Source organism: Plodia interpunctella, chromosome 18 (genome assembly GCF_027563975.2).
Source record: "Plodia interpunctella isolate USDA-ARS_2022_Savannah chromosome 18, ilPloInte3.2, whole genome shotgun sequence".
NCBI lineage: Eukaryota > Metazoa > Arthropoda > Insecta > Lepidoptera > Pyralidae > Plodia > Plodia interpunctella.
In genome coordinates, this window is record NC_071311.1 from 3,138,567 (window position 1) to 3,157,197 (window position 18,631).

Sequence of the window (18,631 nt, forward strand, 5' to 3'; positions counted from 1 at the left end):
GCGGACTGACGCGCGCCCCGCCCGGGCGCCGCGTCGCGCCGCGCCGCGCCGCGCCGCCGCCGCTCATGCCCTAAATTCGCATTTCAGAACCGTACCGCTGCAGCCCACGGCCGCACGCCCGCTTCTATCGATTCCACCATGACGCGTATGTTCCGTGAAAGTAAAAAGTTAACTCGATCGAATGCGATGCGGTCTGGAACTGCCTCACTATCAAAACGCGACCCATTTCTAGGTCACATTAATTGATTTATTCACTGCGTACCTATTAATAAGCGGGACATGCAGATGTTTCACGCTGAAAGGGACAGGCGACTTTTTTTTTTGGAAGCCGTTAAATATTCAGATAGTCCGTTCCAACAAGAAATAACTCTTAAATATATGAAATAATACTTAAAAATAATTAGGAACTTCGCTTTCACAAAAAAATTGCGCAAAAAATAATTGTTTACAATGAATATGAACGAACATAAGTCCGAAACTGTGAAATCGTCGTAGCATTGCGCTACAACGCGCCGCCTTGCTACGACATTGGCGCTACGGAGAGCTGATGCTACGAGCCTCTACAACGTGCTACGCCTACACAACTTTTGGATTTAACAAAAGATCTTTGTAGTATTAAAGAGTATTACTTTTTTTTCAATCATGTTATTATTTCAAATAATAGAAATCCGTATATTCACACATTTTTTGCTAAGAAATTTATTAATTTTTATGCAAATATTGATTGATTGAATACAAAGAGCTTTAACACAGGCATATGATATTTCTTTATATTCTATCCTATCCGAAAATTGTCTCTTCATAATTAAAAATAATCTGACTGAATAATAAGTATCTAACATTTTTATTTATCCTCTTTATAAAAATTCTATTGTGACTGCAAACATACAATTTCTTAGTTTGTCGCCTTAACAATCACTACATATACAAAATAAAGTCGCTCTCCGCTGTCTATTTTAAGCTTTCTTCTTTAAAACCATGCAACGGGTTTTGATGCAGTTTTTACTGTTATTTAAACAATTTATTCCCTAAGGTACACACATAAATTACCCTGGACGAAGCTGGGCCATATAGCCAGTATAACTTAAACTATTTTAATGAAATATTGGATGCCTAATTAATATATGGCTATCAGTTTCAGTGGTGTTAGTAGGGGGCGGAATCTATGGTCCTCCTGAAAATTTAATTGAGACATGAAACACACAACTTCATAGCATATCGTCCTTAACAATTAGAATAAGGATCAAACGCGACCCGACGACCCAGTTGCCGACAGCGCTGCAGGTCAAGGATCGCGGGTTCATTTCCGTCATGTTACTGTGTACACTCCATACATCGGGCTTCTGAGGAAATCAGAATTATTTCCTCACATATTTTTAACTAACAAATTTGACATGAAATTTGTCCATAATTGTTATTATTAAACAGATATTATTATAATATTGTTTAATTATAGTGCTTCTTCTATTTGTAATACCAGTAGAAGGTAACAAAACAAAAGAGTGAAAACAAAAGACAGATTATCAGGACTATGTGTTAGATTGGAATTCAAACGCGTATAGGACGAGTAGGATTCGAATCTGGGCCAGTCGCAAGCTACTTAATCACTGGACCACCACAGCAAAACACAATAACAAAAATAAATATACCTACGTATTCCCAAGCATGCCTGAAAGAAATTGCTTATAGCACAATGTTGTTGTGGAACAACACAGCCTTTTGCACAATTTAAGAGCCCTACTTAACTTTTGTTTTGAACTCGTAGATTGCAACTTTCCGAAAGAATTTAAGACTATTAATTACTTGAAATTAAAGACCTTTCTTTCATATCGTTACATTTCAGCTTAAAATTGCGGTTATATACAAATATTTTTTGTAAAACTATATATTCTGTCACTTTAAGACACGAAAAACATAATTTTAACTAACTCCTTACATAATTTATATTATGTGTGATACTTTTTGCACTCATGTACCTACTATGTAACTTATATGTGCAATAAAGTATTATTGTATTTACTAAGATAAAACTTATGTACGCGAAAGGTCACTTCATTTGGCAAGTTCTACGTCTAGATAACATCAGAAAATACCGAATGAAACGCGTCTACTTCTTAGGGATCATTGTTTTAGAAACGAAGCCCCATAATATTTTATTTTTATTGTTCTTGAGATAAATCTAGAAAAATATTAGCTTAGATTTTTTTTCTTTTTACAACCTTTTGTTTAACTTACAATGTACTCGTATGTGTAAAATTATCTTCTCCTAAATAAACCTAACTACAATTATTGGGCTAATCCTCGCATATCCCCGTTACATTCCGGGCTGTGAGTCCGCGAACCCGTAAAAAAGAAACCATAATAACTTTGAAGATTCTCCTGCGATTTTACAATGACTCTTACGAACTAGTACGAAAACCATTTGTGGGAGGTATGATGAAAAATTGGGTGAACCAATGTATCACAGGCCGATACATTGTGGCAAAGCTGTAATTTTATTGTAATTTATTGTTTACCAACATAATAGTAAGTTAAATTGTTACAAACACTTTATGGACTGTAAAGTCTGAAATAAAGTGGGAATTTGATTCTAACCTAACTGATGCCAAGGCTATGTGTCTCTTAGTCGCGTAATATGACAACCACGGGAGTTTGGAATGATCTCATTTCATGCAAAAAATCTAGAAAGAAGAAACTTAATAAATAATTATACATTTTTTCACAAATATCAATTAAATAGGTATAAAATTACATTTTTGAACCTTGTCCATTTTAGCCGGTCACTTTTGATCATTTTTTGCTTTGTAAGAAGGCGGGCAATCGTCGGTCGATGTGGATATTATACGAAATAGAAATGTTACGATAAGGCATTGCCATGGCTGTCGCGATATGGCACTGGAAGCGCGATTGCAAAGAATGGCATTTTTTGTGCCATTGATTTTGCTGGCATTTAAAATAAAAATACATTATTCAGTTACATCACAATATAATATGCAGCTTTTCTGCTTTGTCTTGAGCAAGTGAAATTAATTGTCTTGACTTTAACTTACATTTAAAATACAAGAAATCTTAGAAGATACTTTACGTATATAATTATAAGTCTGTGCTTTAACAATTGTTGATCTATTTTATCTCTAGCGATCGCTTTCGCAGTAATTTTGGTAGAGAACCTAAAAAAACGTATTAATCTCGCTCATACACCAGTACTAAAAATCTAAAAATCAAATAAAACAATTTGACACCACATTTTCAGGTGCCGAGAGGTCGTAATCCTCAGAAAGAGAGCCGAAAACAGTTACATTTGCCTGGCCAGGGTTTTCTACATAGAATGACAGTTACATAGAACACCACATGCACAATTTTGACTTAGACTTTAACCGTTCTTTATTCATCATCAGCGCCCCTAACTGCAAATTCAACTTTAATTATAGTAATTACTGCAGTAATTTAAAGATTTTGATTGCTCTTATCTATTGATACATCATGATTATTATTTAATGTATTAATACACATAGATAAATCGATTTTTCAGACAGCGCGCGCATGTTATTTTACTATTGCAATGGGTATGGATGAGGTAAACACCCACTGCTTTTAAAACATAATAGTAATGTATCCCTTTTTTATGCCCTACAGGATGGATAGAAACAAAAGTAGCAATGCTTTAAAGGCACTGAATAGTGGGCTTATTGGTAATTGTGACAGGTTGCCAGTGCATCGCCTACGAGAAACAGTCCAGGTTTATACTTTCCTTGTTCGACTTTTTGTATGGAAATTCGACGTACCTCTACGTACGTCAGTGTTAAAACCTATAGAAAACATCGGAGCCGTGACGTGATGCGTCGTCGCAACGGTGCATGACTCTCGGTTATAGCCATACCCCATTGAATGGAGTCTAACCAATCACTGACGAGAGCGCTCTATAGCCATATAGTCATTTTAAGGTATTTTAAGAATCACAACACGGCGGCACGCACGCGGCGGTCACGCGACCTCGCTACTCGATTACCGCAGTGACCAGCCCGAAACAATGACTACAAAGACGTCACACAATAACTTTACACAAATAAAGGAAAACACGACTCCAGCCGTGTCACAGTCTATGTAACACTTTAGGGAATATCGTGAAATAAAGGAAGTTACATGCTGAATGTGGAACTGGCCCTATAATAGGATCATTCTATACCATGCATGCCGTACCAGGCGACTAAGACATAATTAACCTTGACAGCTAAGGTAACAATACATATTCAAAGAGGGTCAACGTCAAGACAACCGATGGAACTGTAGTTGTATCTTCAAGCCTTTTTAAGGGGTTTATTTTTAAGCGGTCTCCTAGCTTCCAGGCATCATAGCCGTGAATGAAACGGAAAACATGCTCAAAGGAATCAAAGTCGGCTCCGATAGCTCAGTGGAAAAGTCCCTACCAGAATGAGTATGATGCGAGTTCCGAACATTATCATCTAAGTTCTGAACTTTTACTTAGTTGCGAACTAGAATAATAAAACATATCACCGTTGTTTCTTTGCCAGACACTCTGTAAACACTCGTGTGTGGTAACGAGGTGAACACCGAACTTACTCCACTTGAGAGAATGCCAAACAACTCTTCACCGATATAAAATACCGAAAGTACACAGAAGTATTTAAGTAGGCACTCTATTAAACTAGCTTGAGCTTAAATTATCTTTTTCTCATTCCTGTCTTAGAGCTCCTCTATATTCTTCAAGGAGCCTAACCACATATCAAATTTCAGTAATTTCCACCCATTAGTTTTGGCTGTACGTTGTCTGTCAATCGGCTACGGAATTGTTTTATATATACAGATATATTAGTAACTGCTGTTACTAATATATTTTTATAGATAAAACAATTCCATCACGATACTGTCCTACCAATATTATAAATGCGAAAGTTTATGAGGATGTATGTTTACCCTTTCACGTAAAATCTACTTGACGGATTGTTATTAAATTTGGTACACAGGTAGAAAATAAGTTTGAATAACCCATAGGGTACTTTTTATCCCGAAATTCCCACGGGAGCGAAGTCCCAGGGCGCAGCTAGCTGCGCCCTGGGATATGCATTCATATAGTATACTACTAGTAGTATACTATATGAATGCAGACCAAGACAGAGTTACGTGAAGTAACTTGGTCTGGTCAACAAACAAAAAAGTGAACGCTCCACATCGTGCTGTCTTATCTCATTAGAGCCATGGCCCAATGGGGCATGCCTCACTCGTACTCCGTTGCGACGACGCAGCGCGTTGTTTTCCATTGTTTTCCGTAGGTTTTAAATCTTACGTAAGGGCATGGCTATTAGCACGCCGAGCGAGATTCAAACCAGCGCCTTTCAACTGCAATTCATGCCGAGAAAGATTGAGCCTCAACCGTTCCACCTACTTACAGTAACTTAGCAAGTTCGCCCACTGGCCGACACCGTGCTAACGAGCTAAGTGAGCAAACTTAGCAACTTGAAAACGTGCCAAAGTCAGCATATCTAAATTGCTTATCGGATTGTCATAAAGTCTGCTTCAGAAACAGCTTCTCTATCAAGCGTTATCTTTGAGATATCGGTTTTATCTAAGGTAGGAAATTGGGTAATAAATATTTAAACAATTTAAGCACAGGACAGAAAATAAATCTAGTGACTAGAAATTTGGAATGACAGAACACCCGCTAATTCAACCTTATATAAAAGTATTTCCGAATCATCTATTATATTTATAATAAATATTATTCTTGTTACGAGCTACGCTGTACTGTATGTTATACAGTTAACTATATAGCAAAATTATAATTATAAATATTTTTATTTTAACTTTTTGGTTTCTATTTATTTCATATGTAACCAAAAGCAACATACTCGTATGTATAATGTTAATAACCATCCTTTAGAAGTCAATTATTCTAATATACGCGATAGCTCTGTTTGTTTATTACTATTATACACTCCTTCTTCATGAGTAGAAGAGAGGTTCAGAAAATCACAATATCATTTCTATAATAAACAAAGATGAGCGAAGGAAACATCGCAAAATGGTAGATAAAATTAAATAAAACTTAATATACTTACTTATTTTAAATAACATAAATATTTATTACGGAAACATTGTCCACATATATCCTGACATATAAACCACATTCATTTTCCATTACACATTTATTTTTATATAATTTGATCCGTAGTTTGAGATTGAGTTGCATTGTTGAAGTAATTAATGAGCGAATTGTACCATGACTGGAGCGTAGCGAGGATTCCGACAGATTCCGGAGATTCATCTACTATTATATCATTGTTATGAAATGATTGGTGTTCTGGTACTGGCAAAGCCTCAGGAACAGACTCAGGAATCACCTCCAGAGATGGAGCCGCTTCAGGTGGAGATCGGTCAACCATAGGCTTAGAAATAACATCTGGAGATGTACCCAGTTCAGTGGCTAAGGGTGCAGGAATTATCACTACAGAAGGGTGTTTAGGGGCCACGGAAATACCAACTAGGTCTGTTTCAGGAAGCCAAACTGAAGAAACTGACACAACCTCATGTGATCTATTCACAACGACACCCGCTGCTTCACTGTAGACAGGGGCGGATTCGACTAACGCCACTAAGAAAGTTATCAGTAACATCTTCATTTTGAGAATAACTTATAAAAAATATGAATTTTATGGCGGTTATTGCCTATTGATTGAAAATTTAAAATTATAATTATGTAACAAAAAGAAAAGACAATGTCATTCTGGCAATTTCATTCTATCCATCATCTATCACCATAGATGCACGGTTCACCTTATTCCTTATTTTTTAAATATTAATTATATGTGAGAGAAGAGAAACAAAGATTATATTATTATTATAGATCAACAAAAAGAATAAATCTTTACAAATTTACCGATGACCCTGGATTTAACAAGTACTTCGTAGGGAGTACCTACTAATTCCATGCCGATGATCATTACAAAACATAAATCGAAAAGGTATAAACATGGAATTAGATTCGATTCTATACCCTGCATCAATCTCTATGGCGCGGTAACAGCGGCGAGTTTGCAATGAATTTTGGTAGGTTGATGTGCTGTTGACTGTACCTACTCCCGTACTCCCATAGATTTAGAAGGGGGTGCGCAGGGTACTCCGTAGTACCTACTAATTCCACGGGTAAAAAATAGGTAAAAAGAAGAAAATACCCAAATGCCATCCTAGGAGTCACAGAATACATTTTTATATACCTATCTAGGAGTACAATTCCTTGCGGAAATCGTACCATCTAAAAGTATCAGGGTGTTTTTGTTTCTGGTTGGTCTATGAAGGATATTTCCCTTGACATCCACTAAAATCACAGATACATGAACAACAGCATTGATTGATATAATAATTATTGATTCATAATAAATATTGATTCAAGATATTTTTTAATATTACGTACATCAAACATTCTGTTCATATTTAGGAATAACTATTATAAATATACAACTTCAGAGCAGTTTAAGTAATAAAATCTGCAAACTTCAAGACACGCATTAGCTTAATTAGCTGTTAGTGTGTTATAAAATAAATAAAATCCATTACAGGTCGTATAAATATTTATTTCAAAAATTTCGTGCACGTGTTAATGATAAACACATTACAATGAACTATCAATTTGGATATTAAAATAAACACCGATAAGACCTAAAATGCACCAAAATACTTTTGTATCCAGCTTAAACGATTTGTTGGGTGGTTTGGGCACCGTCGTTGAAGTAATTCATGACCACACTGAGCCAAGACTGCAGAGTAGCGACGATGCCAGCATCTTCGGGAGCATTCACGGACACTTGGACAGTGCCGTCGTTGTAGACCTCACCAAACTGGTGTTCTGGCTCAGGCTCAGGAACCACTACTGGAGATGGGACCACTTCAGGAGCTACGGGATCAGGAATCACGACTGGAGAAGGAACCACTTCAGGAACCACAGGCTCAGGGACGACAATTGGAGCGGGGACCACTTCTGGCACGACTGGCTCCGGAATCACAACTGGAGACGGGACTGGTTCAACTTCAGGTACAACGGCTTCAGGGAGTACTGCTGGCTCAGAGATAGGTGGTAGTACATCTGGCTCAGGGAGAACTGCAGGTTCGGGAACAGGTACTTCAGGGACAACAGGGGATGGTAGGACAATAGGGATGGGAACAATTTCGTTTTCAGCAACGACATCTACGACTTGAACGGGATCAATGTTTTCTGCGACATCCACAACTTGTACTGGCTGAGCTTCGATTTCAGCAGCTGCAGCGGCTTCCAAGAGGCCGACAGCGCTGAAAGGATGCAGCAAGTCAGTGGCAGCTGCTACTTGTCCGTCAGCATGTTCCTTCAGCTTGATGTCAACGATGTCTGCTACCTCTAAGGCTTGTCCTTCCTGTAGACCATTCACGACAACTTCGACTGCGTCGCCAGAATCTTCGATAGGGGCGGAGGCGACCAACGCCACAAAGAGAGTTAACAGGAGCATCTTCATTTTGAACACACCTTCAGAAAAATAAAAAAGAGTACAAACACCATGATTTGTAACTTTGTGAATAATAATCATTAGTAATTTAAAATTGTAATTAAATGTCAATTGTACCTCCAAAAAAATGTTCACAAAAAGGAAACGATTTCCATCATTAACACATTTAATTATCTCATATAATGTTGAACATAAATGTTCATCTGATATTTGAGTCTTTTCGTTTCCCAAAGATTACCTTGTAGGTAAAGGTAGGTAATATACTCGTTAAAAAGGGACATAATAAACATTGAATACTTATTCCTTTTTTAGTACGACGTCTCTATTATATTATTTAATCACATGGTGATAGCTTGTAAACAATTGTAAATAATTCCTTGAATAAATTTATTTAATCGATGTGGATAATTTAAGCCACTTCATTTTATATTTAGTTGTTCTTAAAAATAATTTCAACCAAGAAATTAAAGATTAAAATTATTGAATTAAAATTCATAACCGTAGATTTTGAGGATTATTACTATTTCGTGTTATATGTCAAGCTTAGTTTTGTCAAAAAATAGTTATACATGAGTGCCTGATATAAAAAGCTAACCTATCATATGTTTTCTGTAATGGTAGGTTATGTTTGGTCAAACAAATAAATAAATAATGATGAACAAATAAACTATTCTCACCTGCGCTGTAGAAGAAGGTTTAATGCCTTTTGCCGAAGAAAATCCTTTACAGAATGCTCAAATAACAATAATACGTCATATCAACACTATAATAAAGATTACTAATTCATGGAAAGTCTTAATAATTTATTGGCAATACGCGTAGTAGATTATGATAATGATAGAACACTTCCGTTAGTTTTGTTAATAAGAGTAGTAATTCATTATTTATCGTTTTATTGTGTTGTAAAAGATAACTTACTGCTTCGTACGATAAATTTTGTTGATTTGAGTCACAATGTAGGTATTGAAATCTTTAATCATTTATTGCTATACTGTTCTGTACTACTTAGAACATGTTCCCATTGCAGTTCAGTCTTGCTCTTTTACGGCGACACACCACTTGACCATGATATACCCGTATGTATGTCGAACTTCATACAATTTCTTCTTCTTTTTATATTGTGTAAGGGATCACGCCATGGAATTAGTAGGTACTCCCTAGTACCTATTAATTCCATGGATCTAGCTCTTATAGATAATATTATTTATGTAATATTATATGAAAATGAATATTTTTACTTATTGATACTTTACAATGAGCTTACATGCTTCTCTTCTCGCACAATTTGTATAAGTACCTATCTAAGGGATGCTTTAAAGTCTTTTTTATCAAATGTGCTATTTGCCGACACGGATATCAGGAAGTCGTTTAAAAGGCATCTGACATTACTTTTTCGACTACCTCTATCTAGTGGCAAGAAGTCGCATACATCTGCTAAAGAAGTAGTCAACATGTGTGCTGTTTAACTTCCTTCCAGAAGCAAGTAGTGTTGTGGTACTGGAAGTATTGTATACCTAATCTGTGGTGTGGTCAATCAAATCTGCGAACTCGAGTCTATAGATTTAGTAAGTACTACGGAGTAGGTACCTACTAATTCCATGCCCGAGTCAGATTTGTATAAAAACTTATGTGACATAAGTATGATTGAAATCACTGGATCACCACGCCTTTAATAGGTATAGTATTTTATTGTGTAAATGTATTTGTTAATAAGCCCACTACCACTATCCCGTCCGTAACTTGGTGAAGTCTCGCCATACTTGGCTCTGTCTAACCCGTAAGAGATAAAGTAGTATTGTATCAAACTTCCAAAGAGCTCTCTAAAGAACATATAAGTACCATTAGCGACACCTAGCGCTAGTATATAGAATTAGGAAAATACCATTATGCCGGCTACACTTCAATATCGCCGAACTCATGCTGGCGCGAATGCGTGAACATTGCGTAGTTAGTATGAGTGCTTTTATTTAACGTAATAATAAAACAGCAATGTATACCGAATCCGCCAATCTTTGGCAAACTGTTCGACGAGTGTGGATCAGACAGATGCCGACGCGAATGACATTGCGTAGTTTCTATGACGATAGTGCGCAGTATGGAGCAGCCTACAAGCACGAACATATTAATAGTTAATTGTATGTCAAATATCTAGATGGAACTAAGAACTAGGATAGTTCCAATGAACAATGCTAAATTGAGTTAATAAAAAAGATATTTTTAAATCAATTCAGAAATTACATATCCTGTTTGGATAGGACAAGTATTTTATCAGGTAAGTTTAGGGAGGAAAGAAGTCAACATAGTACATTTTAAGTAGAATCCGCAATCAAAGGAAATTCAAAGTCTAGCTCAAAACTAACTCACGTCATAACTATCCTAATCTTAACTATATTGCGAAAGTAAGTTTGTTACCTTTTCACACTCTATTTACTCAAGCAACCTTCTTGAGATTTTTCATACATGTAGTTTGAAGTATGGACAATTTATTTAACTTTATATTACAAAAAACATGTAAAAGGCGGACTTAAAGCCTGAGACTTTTTCTTCTATTTTTAAGGTGAGTGGAATTAAATGAAACAAAGAAAACGGACAATACAATAATTTATTAATATAATGCATACCATAATAAAACAAATAAACTATAGCTATATTGAAACATAAACAATATGGTAAAGTCAAATGGATGAATCGATTTTGAAACGTATGATTATGTGCTTTTATTTAACAGAAAATGTACTTAACAAAATTAACGTTTAAATTAAGGTTACCATGGAATATAATTAGGATTAAGTATCTAAATCTACATTAAGAATACACGCAATCATGGATTTGGAGTAACAAACACCAAGACTGGGGTCAACTTCGGATCCCAACCTGTGTTCTTGGACTGTGAGGTCAAATCGCCGCTTTTGTGTGTCTCAGAGATTTTTACAAAGATATCTTTAAATTTCTTCTCGATAGTTCTATCTTCGATGGACTGGTCCACGTCATCAATGGTGCATTGTGCTGGAATTACGGTTTTCCCTGTTGTATAAGGCGTCTCTTTGCCAAACTGCAAATCCATGAAGTCATTTAAAATTCCCGTCAACACTTTCTTTGGTGTGGGGCTGATGGTAGGGTCAGTGGAACCCTTGGATAGTTCGTCAATGGTTACCGTCGGCACTGGAGACATATTGCTGTATCTTCAATCTGTGAAAATGATTTTTTTTCAATAGTAAAAATTGCAACCCTATTTTATCGAAATCGGTTTTTTGAGTGGGTGCTTATCGATAGTTCGATTGACCTACATAATCGATACTGTGAACACATCGGGCCCATATCCCTGGTGTCCTATCGAAATACAGTAATACCACAGATTATACTTTATATATCTATATTAAAACTATCATTATAGACATCTAAATTCCTTGTCTCAACTCGAAAAAAATATTGAGACGAGACAGAAAGGATCGATTTGAAACCCATTTTAGGTAAGGTAAATAAAATGTAAAATTATTAATACAGTCTATCAATATTTAAATAATATTTAAGCCCCACTGCTGGACAAAAGCCTCCCCCAACTTCTTCCATGCATATCTATCTGTAAAGAGTGGAAGATAAATGAGTAGGTACGCTGTATCGTCTTGGCTGGCAACACTGGGTATTTATCGACCATCTTGGCTATTCTATTTAGTATTGCAATGACAAAAAATGTAGTTTACTAAAAATCTCTTTAAAAACAGTCTGTAGTTGAACATTTTTCACTGGAAATTTTATTAAAAGACAAACACTTGATCCTTCCTCAAACATAAAATAAACTTACCCGATTTAACTTAGAAAACGTCCTTTATAACATCTATGTCGATACAAACTGACAAGCCATGACACACCTATATCATTATATATTATTTGTAAATAACACAATCAGTTCTAAAGATAGGAGCTGTCAGATTATTAGATAAAAAAAATACATAACATCGAATTTGTGGTGACTCGTTTTACCTCAAAAATTGATAAAATTTGATTAATCATGTACATAGATCACAAAATATTTTTATGCAGTCATTTCAGTTCGACACCGTAAGGAAATTTTTCTTGTAGATATATAAATAGATTCAATAAAATGAAGACAATTTTTTGTGGTTCCTTTCGTACTATACTACTTCTTTCTGTTCAAATTAGCACCTAAACGAAGTAGTATCAAAAATCTTAGTATACAAACAATGATTTTATTCAATATTCTCATGTAGAGAACTCGTTTTCTACATCGTTCTACTCTGGTAGAACCAACGTTCCAAGGTTGACCATTTTTTCGTGCCTATGCCTCAGTAGAAGCATGCAAACCCACAAGGACCGCCCTGATTTTACTTGAAGATCTGTAGTACAAGGTTCTTTTAATATTTCAAGAAAACCTTTACAATGTTCAACGACCAAGTACTACCGGCAGAAACTGTTTAAGCACATAAATGTAGTAAGTAGGTATATAGCTTTGAAAAATATCATATCATTCAACTTTGAATATGACCAGATAAAAAGTGTCTGAGAAGCTCTATTTTGAGTACATAAATGATTTTGACAGACTGGATGCATTCAATGTTTGAATTTATTAAGTTATAAACACTTTACATGTTAAGTGTACCTAGTAATATTGAATCACATGGTTTTTGCGTTTTTACAATCGACCACTTGATAAGTGCACTCCCATGATACCACATTGATAACTTATCTTGCAATATTTTGGCATTCTTATGCCATCTTATCACATGATTTTATCTTATTTTTTCCTTTGTACCGTTACATTTGCCAGTCGACTTTTATCTACATTTGAGGTAGGTATGTCAGGCACTTCGAAAGCAACTTTCACAAGTAAATATAATTAAAAGAATATTCTAGGCATTTCAATAAAAAAAAACTTTTTTTAAAAGTCTGTGTATTTGCTGAAAAAGTTGGTAAAAATTTTATCACCTTATTATGTACATTTTTTGTTTTTTTTTTTTTATATATATATATTTACATGGGTCCAAAGTCAGGGGCACCAATAACGACTCCGGGTACGATGACGGGGTTGATCAAGTCCACGGGGTTGACTTCTGGGGGGGCGACGGCGATGGCCTCGATAGGGTTGACGGGCTCAGGGTTGACCGCGATGACGTCAATAGGGTTGAAGTCGATCACTGGGGTAGGGATTACGACCTCTGGAACGACAACTGGCACCGGGGGGCGGGGGTTGACGGGTGCGGGGGGGCGGGGGTTGACGGGCGCGGGGGGGCGGGGGTCCACCAGCGCGGGGGGGCGGGGGTTCTCGAAAGGCTCGCCTTCGCCGACGGGAGCGGGCACGATGACGGCTTCAGGGGTCACAGACTGAAATTTAAAATACGTTTAGTCAAGTCAATGATGCCTTTAGGCGACTTGAAATGACATCACATAATGTCAAGAGACTAGGCAAAATGTAAGAAATCCTATACAAGCGATAGGTACCTACTTAAAAATTACTTTAGATTTTTTTATGGAAATCATTATATGCTTCAAATAATGAGATCCTATACCTAATTTAAACTAAAGTTACTTGTAAGTTAAACTGTAATAAAATGTTCTTAATTTATTTTTTACGCATAGATTCAACAGATACGTGAAGCAATTCTGAATGTACATTTTAAAGATTTTTCTTACAAATCTCATTATGTAAAGAATAGAAATTACCATTTCTATTTTTTTATCCATTTATTTTATCCATTTCTATTTTATTTAGATTTACCACATCCTTTTATGATTTCACAGCAATATATATATATTTTTTTGTTTCAGTAGCGATGAGTGACTTTGTTTTATATAATGTATTAAGTTACCTGCTGGTTGATGTTCAGGATGATCTGGACAAGGGGGCTTCCAGAGACGACAGGGGTTTCGGGGGCCACAGGGGTGGGCGCCACCACTGGGGTGGGCACGGGGAGGGCCTCGTCGACCACCTGCACGGGGTCGATGACCTCAGGGGCGACCACCACCTCGGGCACCACGGGCACGGGTTTAGCGACTGCAGCGGGGATAGCCAGGACGATGGAAGTCTGTAAAGAAAATAAATAGATAGATATATGGGGAGTTAATAATAGATTCAGTTGGCCTTAAATACGGACCTGATGGAGATTGTTGATAGCATTCGATCGTTTGGTATAAACGCACCTTACGATTGACGTAAAAAGTGACTGTGAACTTCTAATTTCCAAAAGGAATGGTTTTGAAAACTTAACAACCCTGTTAACAAAGATAAAGCTGAAATATGTTTTGCCACTATCTCACCTTACAATATTTCAACTTGACAGAACGAGACGAAACATATTTCAGCAAGTAATTAGTTTTGTATAATAATATGAATTATATATTGTATTTTGTACTATGAAGAACTAATAAAGATGTTTACAAAGAACATATATAATAAAAGTTCGATCATTACTTTTTATGAATAAAAATAAGACTTACCTGTTGCACGCCGCTAAACAGGTTGTTCATGATGTGGTTCAGGGCCTGTTCGAGGTAGGGGATCATGGCGGGGTTGGTGGCGGGGCTCGCGAAGGCCAGCTCCAGGTCCTTCAGGGTCCAGTACGAGATCTCCAGAGCGGGGATCTCCACGGCGACTTGGGCGGTGGTAGCCTGACAAAAAAATCATTTGTCCAAATTGCTGCCATACAAGAGAAAATATTAAAATGCATGTTTATGATGGATATTGAAAAAAGTAAACGGGATATGTCGATATCATCTATTCATAAATAGTGTTGATTTTTATTTTTCCATTTTAAAAATCATCTTTTTAATGTGTTATTCAAATATCAAAAAAGCCCTTCGCCATATTGAGTTTGAGGTGACGTCACTCTGTTAGTAATCAGGATACTGAAAGAGATGTGTGTGAGTGAATTGTATGAAATTACCATGGAATTAGTAGGTTAACTCCGGTACTTATTAAATCCATGGAAATTACTGACGGAATGGCGTCACGAGCCGAATTGCATGGTGCCTGATAAATCTAAAAGGTTTACCAAATTTGAAATAAAAATTCTAATGATTCATTGCGACCACAGTATTGATTTGCTTTTAACTTTGACAAAAGATAAACTTTTCAAAATATAGTTTCACCCGCTTGAATAAAATAACACCTCAATGCTATTAGTCATGGGAATGTACCTGAACTTCACCGGCCAAGATGGCGTTCGTGAGGCCATTAAGGGCGTTCTCCAAGTAGGGCAGGATGGCGGGGTTCGTGTTGGGGTTCTCCACGGCTTCCGACAGCTCGGGCAGAGTCCAGGTCGACAGGTCAACAGCAGCCGTGGTGATGCTGATGTATTGCTGGACAAAAAAAATATAATAAAATACTAGCTGGAATTTGAGTTTTATAGAAACAGAGGAAAAAAAATATTCGAAAATACTGGCTGGAAGTTGAGAATCATGGAAACAGAAGAAAAAAAATATTTGAAAATACTGGCTACTTTGAAACAGCATTATTTAACGTAAATACCTACCCAATGGAATTTTAAACTTTATGGCCGATAAATAGATGCTTATCTGTATTAATTCCTCACATATTTGTAAGTCATAGACATAGATTTATAATATAATTAGTCAGTAGATATTAATAGATTGGTTGTAGTGATTTTTTTTATTGTTGCATTGATCAGAGCATAGCATAAAAATTATGTGAGTTATTTTTTAATTTGAACTTATTAAAAATAATGAGGTGACTCACGTGGCTCTGGCCGGCAAACATAGCCTCCATGTAGGAGTTAAGAGCTTGCTCCAGGATTGGCACCAGGGAGGGGTTGGTGTGGGGGCTCTCCAGCGCCTCCGAGAGCTGGTCCAGGGTCCAGTGGGACTGGGAGCCGAAGGCCACGGCCAAGATGGCCGCAAAGACTGTTAGGAATTTCATGATAGCTGCAAGGGAAATCATTTGTTATTATTTATTACCTGCTATTATTTGTATTACCTGCCGCAAAGAAGCCAATAGAGTTTCGTTAAACACTCGTGTCCGAATTCAGGTTTTACGCTTTTTTCGTGAGTCAATTGGCTTTAGATGTAAGTACCTAAATTTACAAGTAGATAGGTCGACCTATTTCCCGTCGCTTAAAGAAAGATAATACCTAATTTAATCAGCACATAAATTAAAATATATATTTATTCAAATTGCCGTAATACTCTAAATATATATCGGTATAATTACGCGCTTTTTTACATTCCAATGGGGTTTAAAGCTCTTTCAACACACCACATGATATTATCTATATACACTTTTTTGTTTTAAACCTGCTTGAGCAAGGTTCAAAGAACAAAAAAAATATGTAAATAAATGAATTGACACATATACAAAGAGACAAAAATGTTTATTATCGCCATGTTACCCACTGATTACTTTTTATGCGTAAACGGCTCTTAATTTTAATGTGTAAATTAGGCAATAAAAACTGTTCCACTCACCTTCTGTCGACCAATTTGCTAATAACACCAAATTCTTGTGTATTTATACCTAACCAAAAGATTAATGTTTACGACTGATATGAATATCTTTGCCATGAATTGCACTACGAATATCTAAGTATTGTAAAGGGATCAGGAAGAGCTGAACAGTAGTTCTGTAGGTACCTACAAATATGACGTAGGTACGACGTAATGCCGACTCCACACTGTCGTCGAACAGTTTGTGAAACTTTGACGGACTCTGTATACATTGCTGGTTGTACATACTAACTACTCAATGTTCAAGCATTCGCGTTGGGCGACAGTGTGGAGCTGACATAAGGAATTGTAAACAATATAGTAAACAATAGGAATTGTAAACAATAGGGAAACACATACTTAGATTTTCTTGTGAATACTGTGCGGATACTGGCGCTCTTTATGGATTAAGGTTAAGAAGGCTGGGCTGCCACCCGGCTCAATAGTTAGCGAGTTTTGACGACTGCACGGCCGGCTCCAATGGCTTAACGTACCTTCCGAAACACGGAGGAGGTAGAGAAAATATATTTTTGGTAACGCAGTTACCTAACACAACATAAGGTTGAGCTCGTGAGCTACTGTGAGCACATGGTTTCTCCATATCTCTTCATCTTCCAGTATAAATGGAACCAACGACTAGGACGCTAGTACTGTCAGAGAGCCAAAGAATAATTAATCCGAAGAGAAGAGCTCTTAAGGATGATTTTCCTTTGGCTCGCTGGATAATAATCCACGGTATGAAGCGCAAGTGGAGAAACCACCATATGAATTCCCTATAAGCAATAGAGTATGAATTGCGATGACAAAAAATGGAATAAAATCATAATATATTCTTCGTTCGTTCGTATCTGCTATATTCTTGTTCTGATTAAAAGAAAACGCATTTAAACATACTTTCGTGTATACCGTATTGAAGAGGTTGTTTATGCAATATTTAGTTAGCCTTAAAATCCGTGATACACAAATATAAATTGATAAACAAGTAAAGTCATAGGAATGACTTTATTTAGGAGTAAAACCTAACAAATCTGTTATGTTCATACTTGTGTCCAGTCAGTCGCACAACTTGCGCAAATTCATTGTATTGTGAACAAATTGTCGTGCGCTATTGCGGCGGGTACTGACTGTACTTGTTGTTGTAAAATCTATCAAATATATGGAGATCAATCTATTTTTATTCAGTTCATTTCTTTTTGTTCATCTATAGTTCATACATAGAACATAATGTGGCGTACAGTATTTCGCAGTAAGTATTGATAAAAATATGATTCAATATTGTATATTCTTAAAGATCATTTTTCTTTAAACTTCGCAAATTTTACAACGTCAAAAAACTATGATTTTTAAATAATTTATTTTCTGCCCTTGATCATATGATATCCGCCATTTTTAATGACTATACTCCGCTGTAACCGGTGATGTCAATACAATAGACATATTCAAATACAGTAATAGTATAGTATACATATATCTCTCTCGATATGAGTGTTTTCCCAGTTGCTTCCTAGTTACTGCCGCAAACCGTCGGAACCCATTGACCCAAATAGTAGATTTTACTGTTTTATGAGAAAGTTGAAAATACAGTGCATATACATTATACATATTACATATATATATATTCACCGTTGACTGTCCACTTTTGCTTCTGTATCAATCTTCGTCAAAATGAAACGAAACCGCCAATG

General features: G+C 36.4%; 2 protein-coding genes across 3 annotated transcripts; both read right to left on the reverse strand.

The window, feature by feature from the left end:
* Positions 1–7,568: 7,568 nt before the first annotated feature.
* On the reverse strand, positions 7,569–9,295 carry LOC128677537 (magnetosome-associated protein MamJ-like). 2 transcript variants are annotated; one of them, XM_053758462.1, is made up of 2 exons: positions 9,170–9,295; positions 7,569–8,512 (listed from the first exon to the last, which is right to left on the reverse strand). In XM_053758462.1, exon 2 carries the CDS (start codon positions 8,499–8,501, stop codon positions 7,707–7,709), a length of 795 nt encoding a protein of 264 aa, XP_053614437.1. In that variant the 5' UTR covers positions 8,502–8,512; positions 9,170–9,295; the 3' UTR covers positions 7,569–7,706. The 2 variants fall into 2 exon arrangements, with proteins under 2 accessions (XP_053614437.1, XP_053614435.1); XM_053758460.2 differs by lacking the exon at positions 9,170–9,295 and adding an exon at positions 9,088–9,109.
* A 4,097-nt stretch (positions 9,296–13,392) lies between these two features.
* Positions 13,393–16,411, reverse strand: LOC128677697 (calphotin-like). The gene is made up of 5 exons (XM_053758721.2): positions 16,204–16,411; positions 15,645–15,806; positions 14,946–15,116; positions 14,318–14,533; positions 13,393–13,832 (listed from the first exon to the last, which is right to left on the reverse strand). Exons 1-5 carry the CDS (start codon positions 16,402–16,404, stop codon positions 13,482–13,484), a joined length of 1,101 nt encoding a protein of 366 aa, XP_053614696.1. The 5' UTR covers positions 16,405–16,411; the 3' UTR covers positions 13,393–13,481.
* Positions 16,412–18,631: the final 2,220 nt, after the last annotated feature.

Bases quoted from the DNA above. Each gene is read 5' to 3' on its own strand.
- LOC128677697 (XM_053758721.2), bottom strand. From the start codon at position 16,404: ATGATTTCCCTTGCAGCTATCATGAAATTCCTAACAGTCTTTGCGGCC. The intron at 15,117-15,644 runs GTACATTCCCAT...TTTTTTTGTCAG, and splicing joins TCTTGGCCGGTGAAGTTCAG to GCTACCACCGCCCAAGTCGC. The intron at 14,534-14,945 runs GTAAGTCTTATT...TTTTCTTTACAG, and splicing joins TGTTTAGCGGCGTGCAACAG to ACTTCCATCGTCCTGGCTAT.